Source organism: Lethenteron reissneri, chromosome 58, assembly GCF_015708825.2.
Source record: "Lethenteron reissneri isolate LAM-NWPU_2019-01 chromosome 58, ASM1570882v1, whole genome shotgun sequence".
Classification (NCBI taxonomy): domain Eukaryota; kingdom Metazoa; phylum Chordata; class Hyperoartia; order Petromyzontiformes; family Petromyzontidae; genus Lethenteron; species Lethenteron reissneri.
Window position 1 is genome coordinate 7,610,216 of NC_083836.1, and position 17,807 is coordinate 7,628,022.

General features: G+C 46.5%; 1 protein-coding gene across 6 annotated transcripts in view; it reads left to right on the plus strand.

The window, feature by feature from the left end:
* Positions 1 to 2,407: 2,407 nt before the first annotated feature.
* The window catches only part of LOC133357615 (guanine nucleotide exchange factor DBS-like), a 198,514-nt gene continuing 183,114 nt past the window's right edge, over positions 2,408 to 17,807 (plus strand). For 5 of the 6 annotated variants that reach the window (XM_061575648.1, XM_061575649.1, XM_061575650.1 and 2 more), the window contains exon 1: positions 2,429 to 2,643. In XM_061575648.1, the coding sequence (XP_061431632.1) occupies positions 2,583 to 2,643 (61 nt within the window). In that variant the 5' untranslated portion in view covers positions 2,429 to 2,582. Of the gene's footprint in view, positions 2,644 to 17,807 lie in introns of all 6 variants that reach the window. The other variant, XM_061575651.1, reaches the window with a different exon arrangement.

A 17,807-nucleotide genomic window follows, 5' to 3' on the forward strand; every position in this document is an offset into this window, starting at 1 on the left:
TATAGAACACACAGAGAACACAGCCAGACACGCTCATAGGAATAGGCAGACATACTCTTAGTTTTTTCGGTAAAGTCACGTAGGTAAAAATTTAAATAAAAATAAATAAAAATAAAATATTATTTTTTTATTAAATTCATTTTAATAAAAAAATTTTACCTCCGCGACTTTATCGAAAAAACTAAGAGTATGAATCCTTGCAGTCACGAAAGCTTCAAATCTCGAATAGGCAGACACACACAGCAACGAAGAACGAGACCACTTGAGATCAGGCAGACATGTCGACTTGCAGACGGGTAAACGTTATAAGACAACAAAGACAAAGATGCCCCGTGTAGCCTTAACAGACTGTAGGGGCAAGTGCTGTTAGTGAGCACCTATGAAGGCCAGCACGGCACACGAGGGGGTGGGTGGCCAGCACCACGCCCGACCGCCTTTGTCTCCCCAGTGGCGATGTTTACTACACCGCACCAGGTACTCATTTAAGGCTGAGTCGACCTAAGGGAGGCCCAGGACCGGTTCAGATAATCGTCACTGGTGTTAGCTGTGAGCGGGAATCGAACCCGGGTCGTCAGGTTCATAGCGCAGCGCGCTAACCGCTACACTACCGCTCCCCATTACACATACACAGACAGACATGTTGACTTGCAGACGGGTAAACGTTATAAGACAACACACACACAGACGGACATGTAAGACACACGTGCATGTCAACGATAATGAGATGTGGCTACAAGCAATCTCGAGGCGGCAGATGTTAGGGGGGGTTTGGTTACTGGGAGCGTGTTTTGGAGATTTGAATCTCGGTACGAGTTGGTAGAGAGTTGCGAATCGGCATCCCCTTCCAGGAGGAGAATAAAGATCCCCCGTATTGCCTCGTGTAGACGTCGCCACTGTGACACAAGAATGGGTGAGTGGGTAGCACAACGCTTGGGCCACGTGTGACCTCCCACCGGAGTCGATGTGTGTACACACCGCACCAGGCACTCATTTGAGGCGGAATCGACCTAGGGGAGGCCCAGGAACAAGTTCAAGTGCATTTATTAGGTATAGCCCTGTGAGCCGTTCGGCTCTTGAATCGGGTGCAACCGCAACAAACAAAAATATGAACAAGACAACATCTTAAAGTGACTCTGTGCAAACAGAAAATCCAAGAAAAGACAGCAAAATATTGCAGAAAAAGCACCGTACACCAACGCTGTGTGCAACCATCCCAGTGGGATGCAAGTCAAACAACAACAACCACAAGACAACTTAGATTAAGGCCATCAGTCTAACTCTGTACTACAACACACAAACATGGCCAAACCAAAAAACTTTTCGAAAATCACCAAAATAAAGCCATAAAAGCAATGAAACAGTGATCATAGGAACGACTCAAATAATCGTCACTGACGTTGGCCGTGAGCGGAAATCGAACGAGGGTCAACCGGTCCGTAGCACGGCGCGCTAACCACTGCACCACCGCTCCCCACAAGTAGAGAGAGAGCCAGAGGAGATACAAAGACAAAGATCCGCCGTATAGCCTTAACAGACTGTTGGGACAAGTGCTGTTAGAGACACACACACGGGAGCGACCAGTTCGTTCTCAGCTTCGGGTGTTCGCCGACGCCAACATTTCTCGCACGCCGTCGAAGCGGCGTGAAATGGGAATACAATCACTGTGTCCTGTTCACCCCTCCCTCACTATCATCCCTCCCTCATCCCTCCCCTCCATTCCCTTCCCTACCGACAGAGCCCTCCCGACCACAACTGCACGCCCTTGGCACAACGCGCATGCACGCAACGCGGCGCCAGGTCTCTCGTGCCGCGCGCGCGCACACACACACGTGTACACACACACGTGTGCACACACGCACACACACGTGTACACACACACACGTGTACACACGTGTGTACATACACACGTGTGCACACACGCACACACGCACACACACGTATGCACGCACACACGTGTGGACACACGTGTACACAGACACACATACACACGTGTGCACACACACACGTGTGCACAAACACACGTGTGCGTGCGCGCTTTGCCCACTACGTATGGTCCAATGCCTGGCAACTTAGTGCCTTTAGCGAGCCGCAGTAAGCAGCAGCAGGAACAGCAGCAGCAGGAGAAGCAGCAGCAGGAACAGCAGCAGGAACAGCAGTAGGAGCAGCAGGAACAGCAGCAGCAGAAGCAGAAGTAGCAGGAACAGCAGCAGCAGGAGCAGCAGTAGCAGGAGCAGCATCAGTAGCAGGAACTGCAGCAGTCAGCAGCAGCAGTAGTAGCGGGAACAGCAGCAGCAGGAACAGCAGCAGCAGTAAGCAGCAGCAGGAACAGCAGCAGTAGGAGCAGCAGCAGCAGTAGGAGCAGCAGCAGGAGCAGCAGGAACAGCAGCAGGAGCAGCAGCAGGAACAGCAGCAGCAGGAACAGCAGCAGCAGCAGTGGAGGCAGCAACGGTCGTAACCATCCGTGGGTGTCCCAAGGCAAGCACGCGTGGGGCTGGAGCGTGTGTGTGCGTGCCGTCCTGCCTGCCTTCCCGAAGCTAACCGGCATCATCCTCAAGGTCACTCGCTGCTGGACATCGTCAGGGATGGAGATCACGGCACTGCAAGTGCTGGTGCACAGGCTGCAGCTCGTCGCGCGCGCCGTGGGTGAGTCTTTACCGCGTTACTTTCTGTGCCCTTGGCAATCTTTTCTCTCTCTCTGTCTCTCTCCTTGTCTGGCCCCGGCGCCCTGCACAGGACTTGAGTGGGGAGATTTGGGCTCAGCTGTCCTGTTGGCCGAGTCGTTTGATGTGTAGCTCCGTGTGTATTTGTATACAGAATCATCATCATTGACTTACATATTCTTGGTTCTTTCGGTAAAGTCACGTAGAATGGAAATAAGAAAATAATGTGAATATAAAACAATAACGATGCTCACGACGTGTTATTGTTTTATATTTATATTATTTTATTATTTCCCTTCTACGTGACTTTACCGAAAGAACCAAGAATATGAATCCCTGCAGTCACGAAAGCTTTAGAACATCATTGACTTGATAGTGCCGTTGTCATTGTCAGCATTGGCACACCACAACTGGAAAAGTGTCATCATCATCATCGACTTGGATTTGTCATCACCATCATCATCACGTTAATAACATGACTTTGACTGTCATCGTCATAATAATGTCAGCTATATTGCATTTCCGTAATCATTGTTATAATTAGCACGCCAAACTTGAAAGTGTAATCGTCATCATCGACTTGAATTCATCATAATAATGATGTACCTTAAATAATTATAATTATTGATCTTAAATAATAATTATGGTATCATTAGATTGACCGTGTCATCGTCATCATAATGTCAGCTGTATTCCATTGTAAACGCTGTGTATGTGATGCGTATGACACATCACTTGCACCATTTAATGGCGTGGACTTTAAAGTGACATCATCGTTAAGATCAAGCTGACACTCATTGCACATCCATAATTAGTGCCCACATGAACGTGTGACCATCATCATCACCACCGCAACAACCACGGGTCACCATCTTCATCATAATCACAACCCACTATGATGATAATGGTGATCATAACCTTGATGCGACTGCTGCATGAAATTCTGTCTGTGTGTGATGTTGCCATTGTGGGGAGCGGTGGTGTAGTGGTTAGCGCTATGCTGCCCTACGAACCTGGCCACCCTGGTTCGATTCCCGCTCACGGCCACCACACACAGTGACGATTATCTGAATCGGTCCTGGGCCTCCTCTAGGTCGACACAGCCTTCTGAGTACCTGGTACGATGTGTAAACATCGCCACTAGGGAGACAAAGGCGGCCGGGCGTTGTTGTTGGCCACCCACCCCCTCGTGTGCCGTGTCGGCCTTCACAGGTGCTCGCTAACAGCACTTGCCCCTACAGTCTGGTACAGGCTATACGGGGGTCTTTTGTTGTTGTTGCCATTGGCGCTGTGCTTGTTGTGGTTTACATTCATCTCACTTCCACATGCGCGCCCTGACTTCATTACCCCAGCCTCATTCGCTCCTCCATACACTCGCTCTCTCTCTCTTTCTCCACTGTCGTGGTGCCGTCACGTTCGTTCTCCACTCGTTGAAAGCTCTCTCAAGTGACACTGTCCAACCAAGTCTGCGTGTTTTTTTTTCATTTTACCCAATTGTGACCCTGGTTCCAAGGTTTCTTGGTTTTTGTTTTAGCCACGTGTCTTGCGTCGTGTCTCTCTTGGGCGGTACGATGGGCAGGCACAACATTTGTGTCACTCTGCTTGGAGAGGTTTTCAGAAATAACGTGACATCTTCCCGTTTTAAAAAGGGATCATGTGTAGCTCTGCAGCTGCTTGCCCGCGTCAGTGCTGGCAGTAGCGCCTTCACAGGAGGAAGCTCTCGGGAGCGCCTCTCGTATGGATGTTGGCCTACTCTTCCACGCTGGCCACTTGTCTTGGAAACGGTGGATTTGTACCCACGCTTCATCCCACTACACGTGACCTACCCGACTGAGTTATTGCGGTTGGTGCCCTTTATACTGCTGGCTTGACAGGACCGGGAAGGATTTAGGGAATGGGACGCAAGCGTAGGATTGATCACCCTGTCGCTGGCCGCCTTTGGGGAGGGTGTATAGTATGAAAGGCCGAAACACCCTAGGAACCAAAGGTTTACTACTGACGATGCGCTCCCCAAATTTCACCAGGCTCACTGTTCATGAACTCTTGGAAGTGCTTGCACAAAGAATAGTAACATCTCATCCTGTGTTCTTGGAATCTGGCCCCGGTGTTTCATCTGCAGGGCCAGAAGATCGAATCGGTGGCCTCTGGATTGCCAAGTGCTGAGTGCGAACCATGAACACATCATAGCAGAATCGCTCTTGTTTTTTTTTCTGGGTACCTGTAATCTTCAGCAATAAAAAGTCCAAAAATCGCTGCTCAAATGAGCATGAGGCAGTTCTCATCTCTGTCAATGATGTGCCAGAATTTCGATTTAAAGCTTTCGTGACTGCAGGGATTCATCTTCTTGGTTCTTTCTTTACCGAAAGAACCAAGAACATGTGCCAGAAGTTGAAATTCCACATTCCCGTGACGAGGTCCAGTGGGACGTAATACTTGTATTGACCAAATAGGGGAGGATGGGCCCAAGGGAATCCCCGAAGGGGATTTGAACTCAGGCCCAACTGATTGTGAGCCGAACGCTTTCATCATTAATTGCAGCACCGCCAGCACATGACATAAACAAACAGCAGTAGACAAATGCGAAATACGTGACCATTTCCAAATGCTCCTTCCTATTTCTTTTTGCCAGCAGATATTTGTAGTTGTCTGCTCGTACGCTTTGTACTGTTGACATCACCCACTAATACAGCGTCATGCAGGGGTTGGGGGGGGGGCATTGTGTTGGGATTACCGTAACGCTAAAGGGGCATTTGCCCTTCAAATTCCGCACACATCTGGTGTTAACGAGTGAGTGAATTGCAACAAGTCGACACATCTGTCAATGAGGTAAAACAAATAATAATTTTACTTGATACAGCTGTCGTGCTGTGACGGTTCCACCTGAAGACGGAAGCTTGTGTTGCCTCCGAAACGTCGTGATTTTTCTTTTTTCTTTTATTTATATATATTATTTTTTATTTTACTTTTATTAATTTAAATTTAATTTTTTTACCCACGTGACTTTACCGAAAAAACCTAAGAATAATAATTACCGACTTTTTTTTTTTAGGAAATAGCCACGACCTCATAGCAGAGACAGACTTATTGAGGGACACGTTATGGGCAGATGCTGCGGCCAAAGGCCGTTCGGTGGTTATCGCGACACAAGAGACTCTGTGCATTTGTATTTTATTTTATTTCCTTCCACTTGCCTTCGTGCGGTGAAGGGGGAGCCTTGTGCGGTGAAGGATGAATGGTACAGTGTGATGAGACGCGACACGCTAGTCTGCGTTGTCTGTGTCTCGACTAAAATCTGTCTCGATTGTTCTTCTCGGGTTTAAACCAAGAGTTCTCAACATTTGCTGCCAACCCCATTGGTTCCCAATCGTAAAAAAAATGTGTAATGTTAATAAATACGTAGAGTTTGATGCTATATTTGTGTTTCGATGATTTACCTTCTAAAAATAAAAATCCGGCCATGCCTCGCACCCCCAGAAAGGTCATCTCGCACTCCCAGGGCGTGCGTGCACTCCAGGCTAACAACCTCTGTTTTAAAGCCACGTGGTCCAAACACACTTGAGACCCAGGGGGAGGACAGGGGATCAAGCTCTTCCCATTGTCCACATCTGTTCACGGATAAGAACAGCAGTCACTTTGGAAGTGGCGTGGATATATTTCCGATTAATTGGTTTTTTTTATCTTCCGGTAGGCGCGTGGATATAGGAGTTATTTTTTCTTTTTGGATAGGCACAGATAATAGGATTCACAGTAGCTCCCCACACACCACAAGCCAGCTGAGTGGCACTGAGCTGAGGCAGATGCAGCACTTGTCGTAACAAATAAAACAAAATTATAATATTACAAATATTACATAGAAAACATAGGGGGGACATAGACATGGAGTAGGGAGAGAGGGGGGGTAGAGAGAGGGGGTAGAGAGAGAGGAAAGGGGTAAGGAGAGCAGAGCGTGAAATCTTTTGTGAAATCTTTTCATTTAAAAAGGGGGGGGGGGTACATAAAGCAAATAATAAAAAAAAACCGAAATGATGAACGAAGCAAAGTGCCGACTACACCGAGCATATTCTTGTTTCCTCTGATCGTGAAAAAAAATAGGAGGGATTGATCCGCACACAGAAGGACGTTCACCTTGTATGTGCATTATCCTATCGACAACCCAACCGGTGATGGATATCCATTGTAATTGATATGCATACATGAACCCCACCAAGCTTCTGGTCTTCGCACCTGGTTGGCCCACAAGTGACGACATCGCATTATCCCCCTCGATTTAAGACCGAAACAGGAGGAATTCTCCACAACTCTGGCTTTCACCTGATGAGGCTGGTTGTAATTACTGGCGAAACGTCACGGTACTTGAAATGTTCATGTTGTGGGTTTACTTTTCAACACACCGGTGTGCTGTACTAGTAACGAATTGGTACGTTTTGTTTACGTGACAAACCTTACTAATTGGCTGTTCTCGGGTGGTGGCGGGTTTAACGACACTTTTATATTTACGTGATCTAACCCAAAAACCTCCATTATGGAGGAGGTCACAAGTTCAAATTCCGGCCGAAGGCTCGACCCAGCCTACCATCTCCGTGCGGTGAATAAAATTTAGTATCGTTTTTTTTTTGGAAAGACAACAGTGGAGATATTCCACACGGTGAGGTTGGACCCAGAGGTCGCAACCGGGTACCCGATACCCGTACCCTACCCGATACCCGGCTACGCGTACCCGGCCGGGTACGGGTACGGGTGCCCGTTTGCGACCCTGGTGCGGCCGGGTACGGGTACGGGTAGACCGTGTGTCACTGGTGAGTAAGTGTTTGTCACTCATTCCCCAACGTCTTGTCTCTTCTCACAATTCAAGTTCCTAGAATCAACCCACCCGCGCCTGCAAAATGGCTTCATCCCAGAGGTCGCAATCAGGTACCCGATACCCGTACCCTACCCGTACCCGGCCGGGTACGGGTAGGGTACGGGTACGGCCGGGTACGGGTAAGGAATCAAAACCCGTTTGCGACCTCTCGTTGGACCTCACCATAAGAACGTGGAATTGTCGGCTCTTCCGCCTAGGGCCACCAGTGGAGATGAGCAACCGCCCCTTTGCCCGCTTGAGCAGCGAGACACTTTAAACTCGTGTTGTCCTTAGAGCATCAAGCCTCGTTGCTGTGGGACTCTTCCTTCGAATCTAGAGTTGGGACGAATAGTCAATTCAGCTGATTGATCAGCTAAAAGGTGTCGGCAGCTACTTGTGTTGTGGTCGACTACTCGGGCCTCTTTAAAGATGGCAACGTCCATGCTTCTTGAAGGTGGGAAACCCCCACAAGCCACGCCCAGAGAAACGAGGATGACGATACCGATGATGTCACGTGGCCCTACTCGTCATCACGTCGGGGAAGAGAGGCGTGGCTTATTTATTTCTCCCCCAATTTGTGTGTTATCGAATTAATCGAGTAGTCGGTATGGTAATCGAGCAATTAAATCACAGGAGAAACCATCTCTGCTTGCAAAGTGAACGTGATGCTGTGTAAAAAAAAATGTGTCAGCAGGGATTTGTATTCGTGAGATGGCTTAAGACACCAGCTGTTCATCCTGGCGATTGCACGAGAGTGTAAATCCACAGAGTGCCTCTCAATGAAAGTCACCGTTTCCTTACTGTTTGCTGAGTGCTGGAACATATGGCAATAATGCCCCCGAGGTGGCTGGTGTTCTTAGCAGTGCACCCCACGCTGTTGCGTGCGAGCGTCCGGGTTGCATGGGGAGGGATGTGACAGCGCTGCTTCGTACAATGGGTGTTGACGCACCGCGCTGCAACCCCAGCAGCCAAAGTTTGATTCAAGCCCATGGCGAACATCAGCGACGAGTAATATCGGAGAAAATTCTGGGCCTCTCCTAGATCGAAGCAGCCTTAAATGATTCAAGTTTATTTATTAGGTATAGCCCTGTGAGCCATTCGGCTCTTGAATCGGGTGCAACCGCAACAAACATAAAACTAAAACATGAACAAAAAACATCTTAAAGTGAATATGTGACTAAGTGCAAACAGAAAATCCAAGAAAAGACAGCAAAATATTGCAGAAAAAAATCACCGTACACCAACGCTGTGTGCAAAAATCCCAGTGGGATGCAAGTCAAACAACCAACAACAACCACAAGACAACTTAGATTAAGGCCATCAGTCTAACTCTGTACTACAACAAACAAACATGGCTAAACCAATACACTTTTCGAAATCACCAACATAAAGCCATGAAGTGAGTAGTGAGTAAACATCAGCACTGGGGAGACAAAGGTGTCTGGGCATCGTACTGGCCACATCAACACGGCCGTGGGCAATGCTGCCCTTGAGCGGTGCTCAATAACAGCACCTTCCCTAAACAGTCTGCAAAATCTTCTTGGTTCTTTCGGTAAAGTCACGTAGAAGGGAAGTAATAAAATAATTAAAATAAAACACAATAAAATAATTCTCACGACGTTTCGGCCACAACGCAAGCAGCCGTCCTCAGGTGAAAACCAGGTCCGTCGAGGCGACAGAGTCTGAATGAAACAGCACACGAGCTTGGTTTTCACCTGAGGACGGCTGCTTGCGTTGTGGCCGAATCGTCGTGAGAATTATTTTATTGTGTTTTATTTTTATTATTTTATTACTTCCCTTCTACGTGAATTTGCCGAAAGAACCAAGAAGATGAATCCCTGCAGTCACGAAAGTCTGCGAAAGGCTAAACGGGCAATCTTTATCGAAGCTCCAAAAGTAACCATATTGGTGTGCCCATAAACTAATGCGAGAGCTGTGGGCCACATCTAGCCTCAAAGTGCACCTAGCCTGGCATACGTGGAGTATGGATGCTGCCACTCACTAGTGAGCGTTGCGGTATATTTGGAATATTGGAAATGGTACTACGGATATCATATGTGCTCGCAGTTTAGTTTAATGCACCTAAAACCGATCATCCATCCTCAGACGCACACGTAAAAACAGTCATCACTAAGTGGCGGTGACATCACCACCACAATTGTACCAGACTAGGTGCACTTATTGTGTATCGTGTCATGAGACAGTCAAAGCTCTATTTGGTAATTTCACATTGAGCATTTTAAGTTAAGTGAATGGATGCGTCTAATGATGCGATATGTGGCCCTTATTACCACCACACATCCACTGCCACAAATTACCCTATTATCCAGATTATAGGGCACATAATTGTCCTATCTTCCACTTTATATTTGTAGGGTGCCACGGTGGTGAGATGTTATCTACTTTTCCTGGCATACAGCAGGTCATGGGTTCGATCCCAACCCCGACGCCTGTATAATTGGAGTCTGCATGTTCTCCCCAGAGTCGCGTGGATTTTTTCTCCGTGTCGTCCAGTTTTTCCCTCCACATTTAGAAACGTGCGTTTGGAGTATTTGGCTGCAATCAATTTCCACACGATGATGAGTCACTTCGGTGAGGTTTCATTTGCGGCCAGATCACTTCTGATAAAGAGCTGTACAGCTCAGTGGGCCTTACCTGGTAAAAAAAATTTTTAGTTAAGTAGTTTAACCCTATAGTAATAGGTTTTACCCTTTTATCTAGCACCAAAACTGACACCTTTGTACAAGGGATCATGTTTGCAATAACCACAACACTTGCGGTCAAAATGCAAACAAAAAGAGACAACTCTGATAATGACATGCGCGGTCCTTGAAATTGATTGGTCCACACCCGAGACGGCTTTTCTTAGAGCCTAGTCTCCATTGGTGTTGGACCAGATGACGCCAAAAGGCGTACAACTAAATAAAAAGCTGTCTCGGTGTGGACCAATCAACTTCAAGGACAGTGCATATCATTATCATTATCAGAGTTGTTTCTTTTTGTTTGCATTTTGACTGCTTGTGTTGTGGTTATTGCAAACATGATCCCTTTAGGTAAAAACTATTACTATATCTTGTTATTGGCAAAGGAGGTCTCATAATGTAGTTTAACCCTATACTGTATTTTACACCCCTGTTTCCCGAATTTAGGGGATGTCTTTTGCTCCCTAATTTTGTTTTTTTAAAATAACCTAGAACTTTGGGTGTTCTTGCTCTCTGGAGCATCATCTTATGATACGGAGAAGACCATGCGGTGTTTCTAGAGCAGGCAACGCAAAGCTGTGGGTGCTGTGTTCAGTGCTCACCGTTCTGAATGACCCCAAAATTGGCCTGCGCAAGAGATAAATCAATTATCGCACTTCCTCCAAACAACAGGCCGCTCACACCCTCAAACAACAAATTGACCCACATTCAACCTATGCCCGATCAAATATTGGTTAATGCGCTGAACATAATCAATCGGAAGTTCAGTGTGAAGGGGTTGGCTGTGGCTGACTGCGTCAGAGTACTGAACCATAATTACTCTGAGGTCCTGGTTTCGAATGTATGCACGGATGTTGAACTTCTTTCACACTGTACGTAGCCAACCGTGATAATTATCACGGTTATAATCAGAGGTGTGTGGGGGGGAAGGACAACACACTATGGGTCTCTTTGTGGGTCTATGAGTCCTTGTGTGAGTCTATGCACATTGAATTTCTTTCACACCGCACATAGCCAATCGTGCTAATTGGAGGTCTGGGTGAAGGACAACAAACTAAACTAAACAAAAAAACTGATTTCTAAAGAAATCAGTTTTCAATCGAGATGATTTCAAAGTGCATTGCTCCCAGTGACTTCCTAAAAGTGACGAAGGAAATCCTCGAGATGCGCCCCAACGTGTGAATGTTGTGATGACTTAGAGGCAAGATCCGTGGTGTCATCATCCAGGATTGTTCTCTGACTCAAGAGTGGCGGTACAGCGGGTGCTCATCGTGTAATGAAATACTGCAGCTTTGTCGTGTGTCGGTGGCTGTTGATCGCACAGTGATAATGTGATAGGCGCTAGAGAAGGGCGAGGCCCTAACAATCGTTTGCTCACGCCATTTGCCGGTGGCATGGCCTCCACTAACAGCATTTTGGCCTACTCTTCCACGATGGCCAAACGTTTTGTCAAGGGGTCAGGATACCTACCCACACTTTACCCCACCACACGTGACCTGCCGATATACCCAGGGCCGTACAAAGGGGGGTGTGGGGGTGTGTGTGCGGAGCGCGGGGCAACTCACATTGTATAGGTACCCTGATGCCTTCAAATACCATAACCTGTCAACCCCTTATCAGTGCCCTACCTAATTACAGACCAATTTAGACCTTGTTGTTCACCCCGTGCCCTTATACATCCCACTGTTCATCCTACAAAGTCCCATCACAAGGGACAAACACAAACAAGTAGACAACCACATTTTTTTTTGCCCGCGTTGAAACGGCTGTACGCCGTGTGGACCTGAAAACTCAATTTGCCTGTGCAAGAATACGGGATGAAACCGCGTGGGTTGACACGGTATGACATCGGGGGGTGTGGGGCCCGGGGCAAGTCACGCTGTATGGGTATCCCCGACGCCTTCGAACTAAACTGGAAGTATTACATCCGATACCGCCGTGATGTCGTCGAACCGCTGGACGCCCCCCCCCCCCCCCAAAGCGTGGGGCCCGGGGCAGTCGCCCGAGGGACGGCTCTATTTATACCGCCGGGTATGAAGGACATAGAGAGAGGTGAGGGCGTTCACAATCTAACCCATTATTATTGGTTCTTTCGGTAAAGTCACGTAGAAGGGAAATAATAAAATAATAAATTAAAACATAATAAAATATAAAATTATATAATATTTTATTATCTTATATTATTTTACTATATTATATTATGATGTTTTAATTTTATTATTTTATTATTTCCCTTCTACGTGACTTTACCGAAAGAACCAAGAAGATGAATCCCTGCAGTCACGAAAGCTTTAAATCGAAATTTAACCCATTGTTGTTATGTTGCCATTCTGTAGATATTGAACCGACAACCTATTTGATGAAGTCCAGGGTGCGAACGATTCCACCTTCTGCACCATTCCCTTGTCAACGTTTAATAACGCGTTGAAATCGGTTAAAACTAAACACATGCCTCGATATGTTAATATAATACGGGGGGTAAAAAAATAATCACGAATTAAACTGAAATTGAACCGTTGCGCGTTTTGACGAGTTAAGCCGTGCTTAGCTCACGTCTCCTGTGTCATTGGGGCTTAACCCACCAGCTGCCGTGTGAGTCGTGGTGAGCACAGCTGTACCGATGCCGAATACATACAACGGCGAAATTATTGATGGGAGTACAGATGGTCGTGCGACAGTGATCAAAAGGGTACATCTTTACACGTACGGAGCGATTTGTCAATCCACTGCTGGATTAGGCCCCCACCACCCATGCCACACAGGGCAGGGAGGGTTATTTGACCATACTTCACCACTTTGGTCGTTGTGGGTTGGCGACGTGGTGGTAGAGTCTATATGGTGCTGCTACTGCCCTCTGCCGCCCACATCGCCCACTACAGCCGCCTCTTGTCTCGGTGGTCACACATCCAAGCACTATCCAGGCTCAAATTCCCCGCTTAGCTTTTCTGAAAATAACGACCTCTCTGTGATTGTGTCAGGCATCTGCAGGGACAAATGCTCATTAGCATAGGCAAGGCTCAGGGTGGGTGGATGGGGAGTGGTGACACACAGCACTGTGGATTATGCGTCCGCGTTGTCCTCTACAAGCGAATGTTCTTGTGCGTGCGTGAATGTGTGTGTTTGTGAGTGGGGAGCAGGCTTTGCTTTGCGATGGTGAATGCACCGTGCCGCGAACCGGGTTTACGTGAGTTTGATTCCTGACCACAGCTGACTTAGCTGATGTCAGTGGTATCCGAGCTTGTCCTCGGCCTTCCCCTAGGTCAACTCGGCCTCAAGTTAGTTCTCGGCGGAGTGTGTTTATCATCAGCACTGGGGAGACATTGATGGCCGGTGTGATGTGTTATCATCAGCACTAGCTACAAATGAGGTTTTTGGGTTAGAGCGTGTAAAGTATAAATGTGTCGTTAACCCGCCATCACCAGACACAGCCAACCAGTAAGGTTTGTCACGACAACAAAACATGCGAATTCGTTACTAGTTCAGCACACCGGTGTGTTGGAAAGTAAACCCACAAGATTTACAATTCGAGGACGACGTTTTGCCGACGCAGCCAATTAGTAAGGCTGTCCGCCTGATGATGCTGGTTGTAATGACCGGCTAAACGTCGTACTCGAATTGTACGTGTTGTGTGCTTACTCTAATATGATGATGGGATAACAGTTCGGTTCTTGTCGCTCCATCTTCCTTATTGTTACATCCTCCCTTGTCTCGAACGGCTGGAGGAAGGGGCTGCCACCTATCTCCACTTTCAGAGTCTGGAAATTGGCATCTGTGTACGGATAACGGGAATTGATTTCCCCCAGATTTGGTGGTATTGTGTTGAACTATATTACAGTGCACTGCAGAGTTATAATAGACCGAGGCTGAGTGAGAATTATGTCTGGATTTGGACTGTGGAAAAAGGTGGTAACTCTAGCTGGAGGGAAGCAGAAAAATCATGAATTTAACTCGATTTAACAAATATTCGAGTCAGTTTATACTACCCCAAGCTAAAACGGGTTACTTTTGTAACGTTAAATCATTCGAAAAGAAATAAGTAATATTTAAAAATACTTTTTTTACAAACACGCTTTAATGAAATGTACCGTGCTCGTAATGGCAGAACTCCACGACTCCAGGAAGTGGCCCCGAAGCTTGCCACAACGTAAATGACCGTGGTGATTTACAGCCAACGTTAGTTGAGCGTGGACAATTAGAGCCAAGCCGAAACATAACGTAAAAAAAAATGTTTAAAAATATTTTCATTTAATTTTAATGATAGAATATAGTATTGTCATCAGTATGACATAAGTACACCAAGTTTTCAGACGACACCACATTGGGAAGTGGGTTAAAATTGAGTTACAAGATTTTAGGATACAACAACAACAACAGACAGAGTGAGTTCATAAAAAGCGTGTAAAAAGATCGTTTAAAATGTTCTTGTTTATTTTTTAGGACAGAATATAGTATTGTCATCAGTATGTCATAAGTATACCAAGTTTGCAGTCGATACCACATTGGGAAGTGGGTTAAACTTGAGTTACAAGATTTGAGGATACGACAACAACAACAACAGACAGAGTGAGTTAATAGAAAGCGTGTAAAAATTAGAAACATAAAAACATAGCCCTGAAGTCGACCGACGCGAGAGATGCTGCTCACTGCACGCCTCTCTTCCGTGTTTAGGTCGTCACGTGCCAACTGGTCCAGAGGGCATTCCCAGCCAAGAGCGCAGAGCTTCCCGTTCTAGTAGCCAGGGAGCTGAGCTGCCCATTAACTGCAGCTTGCTGAACCCGCTCTGCAGTTATTGTGGCAGAGCTTCATTGGCGGGTCATGGGGCTTTAAGTACAGGGATGCTGCACATTTACCCAGCCCTGATTGAATATATCACTGGTCAACACACTTTTTTTGGCATAAGGTATTCCAACGGTTGTAATGTAATTTTGGGGTGCTGATTCCAAATCTGGCTTCAGTTTTTGTCTGTCACATCAGGTTTTTGAGATATCAAATATTGCTTTTTCAATAAAAACTGCAGAAGAAAAATATTAAATAAATGTGGATATCTACATAAAATGATATTATAAACACACTTTCCTAAAAACACAGCACCATATTTTAACACTAAAGCAGTCACTGACTCGCAACAACTTGCAATCATAAGTGACAGAGTTAATTTCGGGTAAAAGCGATTAAAATGGGGTATGCCGATAGCATAAAATGAGATGTGATAGAGCAAATCTGAGATCAGATTTGGAATCAACACCCTGAAATTAGTCTAAAACAGCTGCAAAAGTCCAGGCCAGAAAAAAATGTTTTTTTTGTTGACCAGTGATATACTCCTGTTTAATAGGTCTCCGGGCGGCTCAGAGCGCACTGCTTGGTTCAATGCCTGGGTTTCAAATCGCACGTGATTAAGCCGGTTCCCAAGTGTAGCGAGTTGGTGGTCTCAGCTCAGCCACCGAAGAGAGCACGAGACAAAGACGTCGTGTTCCATTTGCTCGTGCATTAAAATTGGCACGAATTCCCAGCTCTGAAATTGTACGTTGGGGTTCGACCAGAGGTCGCAAACGAGTTTTGATTCCTTACCCGTACCCGTACCCGGCCGCACCAGGGTCGCAAACGGGTACCCGTACCCTACCCGATACCCGGCTACCCGTACCCGGCCGGGTATCGGGTAGGGTACGGGTATCCGATTGCGACCTCTGGGATGAAGCCATGTTGCAGGCGCGGGTGGGTTGATTCTAGGAACTTGAATTGTGAGAAGAGACAAGACGTTGGGAAATGAGTGACAAATGGTTACTCACCAGTGACTCACGGCCTACCCGTACCCGTACCCGGCCGGGTACGGGTAGCCGGGTATCGGGTAGGGTACGGGTATCGGGTACCCGATTGCGACCTCTGGGTTCGACTGTTGCGTAACGAGAATTCTTCGCTGCGTCCGGGTTGGTGGGGAAAAGGTGCCCCCTGGTGCGGGCAAGGGGGGGCGGGGAGGGTCACTTGCAAGATATTTCATGCGCAGTTCATGACGCTTAGAGAACATTTGATGAAAAATAAAACATTCAGCAATATACGGTGCACTTACGTCTCGCTTCGTATGCATATTGACGATTGTGACTGATGTAATTTATGAAGATGATGATCCTTAAGGGCGAGACGGTGACAGTTTGCGCAAACATAGCCTCATTCAGGAAAGCCTCACGGAATCCAAAGGCCAAGGCCACCCTTAAAACTGGAGACATCCGATCTCAAAGTGCTGTTACCTGCTTTCAAATTGTATGCAGCGAATGCTTTTGCACATGACCTTCACACAAATAGAGCACCAGATACGCAATAAATGCATTTTTAAAAATAAATACATATGGATGTAGATATTCTGTGTGCGTGTGCGCCAGCCCTTGTAGACACAGAGCCATGTGACGGCTCTCTTCTCCAGCACGTGCAGACCTGGCCACAAATTACACTGGTCAACAACAAAAAAATCCATTTTTTTCTGGCCTGGACTTTTGCAGCTGTTCTAGACTAATTTCAGGGTGCAGATCTCAGATTTGCTCTATCACATCTCATTTTTTAACTCTGTCACTTATGATTGCAAGTTGTTGCGAGTCAGTGACTGCTTTAGTGTTAAAATATGGTGCTGTATTTTTAGGCTAGTGTGTTTATAATATAATTTTATGTAGATATTCACATTTATGTAATATTTTTCTTCTGCAGTTTTTATTGAAAATGCAATATTTTATATCTCAAAAAACCTGATGTGATAGACAAAAACTGCCAGATTTGGAATCAGCACCCCAAAATTACCTTAAAACCGTTGGAATACCTTATGCCAGAAAAAGTGTGTAGACCAGTGTTATAGCTCAACAAAGCATGCAGAGTTAGTTGCGGCCAAATAATGTTAGCGCACGTTTCCAAATGCGGAGGAAAAAAAAACGGAGGACGCGGAGGAAAACATCCACACGAACATGGGGAGAACACGCAAACTCCAAATATACCAGCACCAGGGTCGGGATTGAACCCACGACCTCCCGTATACCAGGCAAGGTAGCTAGCATCTCGCCACCGTGGCATCTTTGGAGACCTTGATCTAAATATTGCGTGAGGCTTTCCTGAAATTAGGCTACATTTGTGCAACATGTCACTGTCTATGCCCTGAAGGAGCATCATTATAAATAAACATCAGTCACAATCGTCAATATGCATAATATATGCGGCCGACGTCAAAAATAAAATATCTCATACAGGGCCCTACCGTCGAACCTCATGGTTTGAACCTTCCATGCCGCCAATGGTCGACCATCACCCGATGCACAAATGGCGCATCAAAGATTCAGCGGCCTGTGAGTGTGGCCACGAATCCCAAACCATCGACCGCATCACAACCACTCTGCCGCTGCTGCTGCTGCTGTCTTCACTCCTTTAAAGGAGGAAACGGACGAGATCCACGCTGCTTCTGAACAGACAATTCAGTGGATAACAAATCTAAAATAAATAAGTAATATTTTAAAAAACTTTTTTCAAAACACGCTTTTTTTAAATGTACTAGTAATGGAAGAACTCCACGACTCCAGGAAGTGGCCCCGAAGCTTGCCATAACGTAAGGGACCGTGGCCAATTACAGCCAAC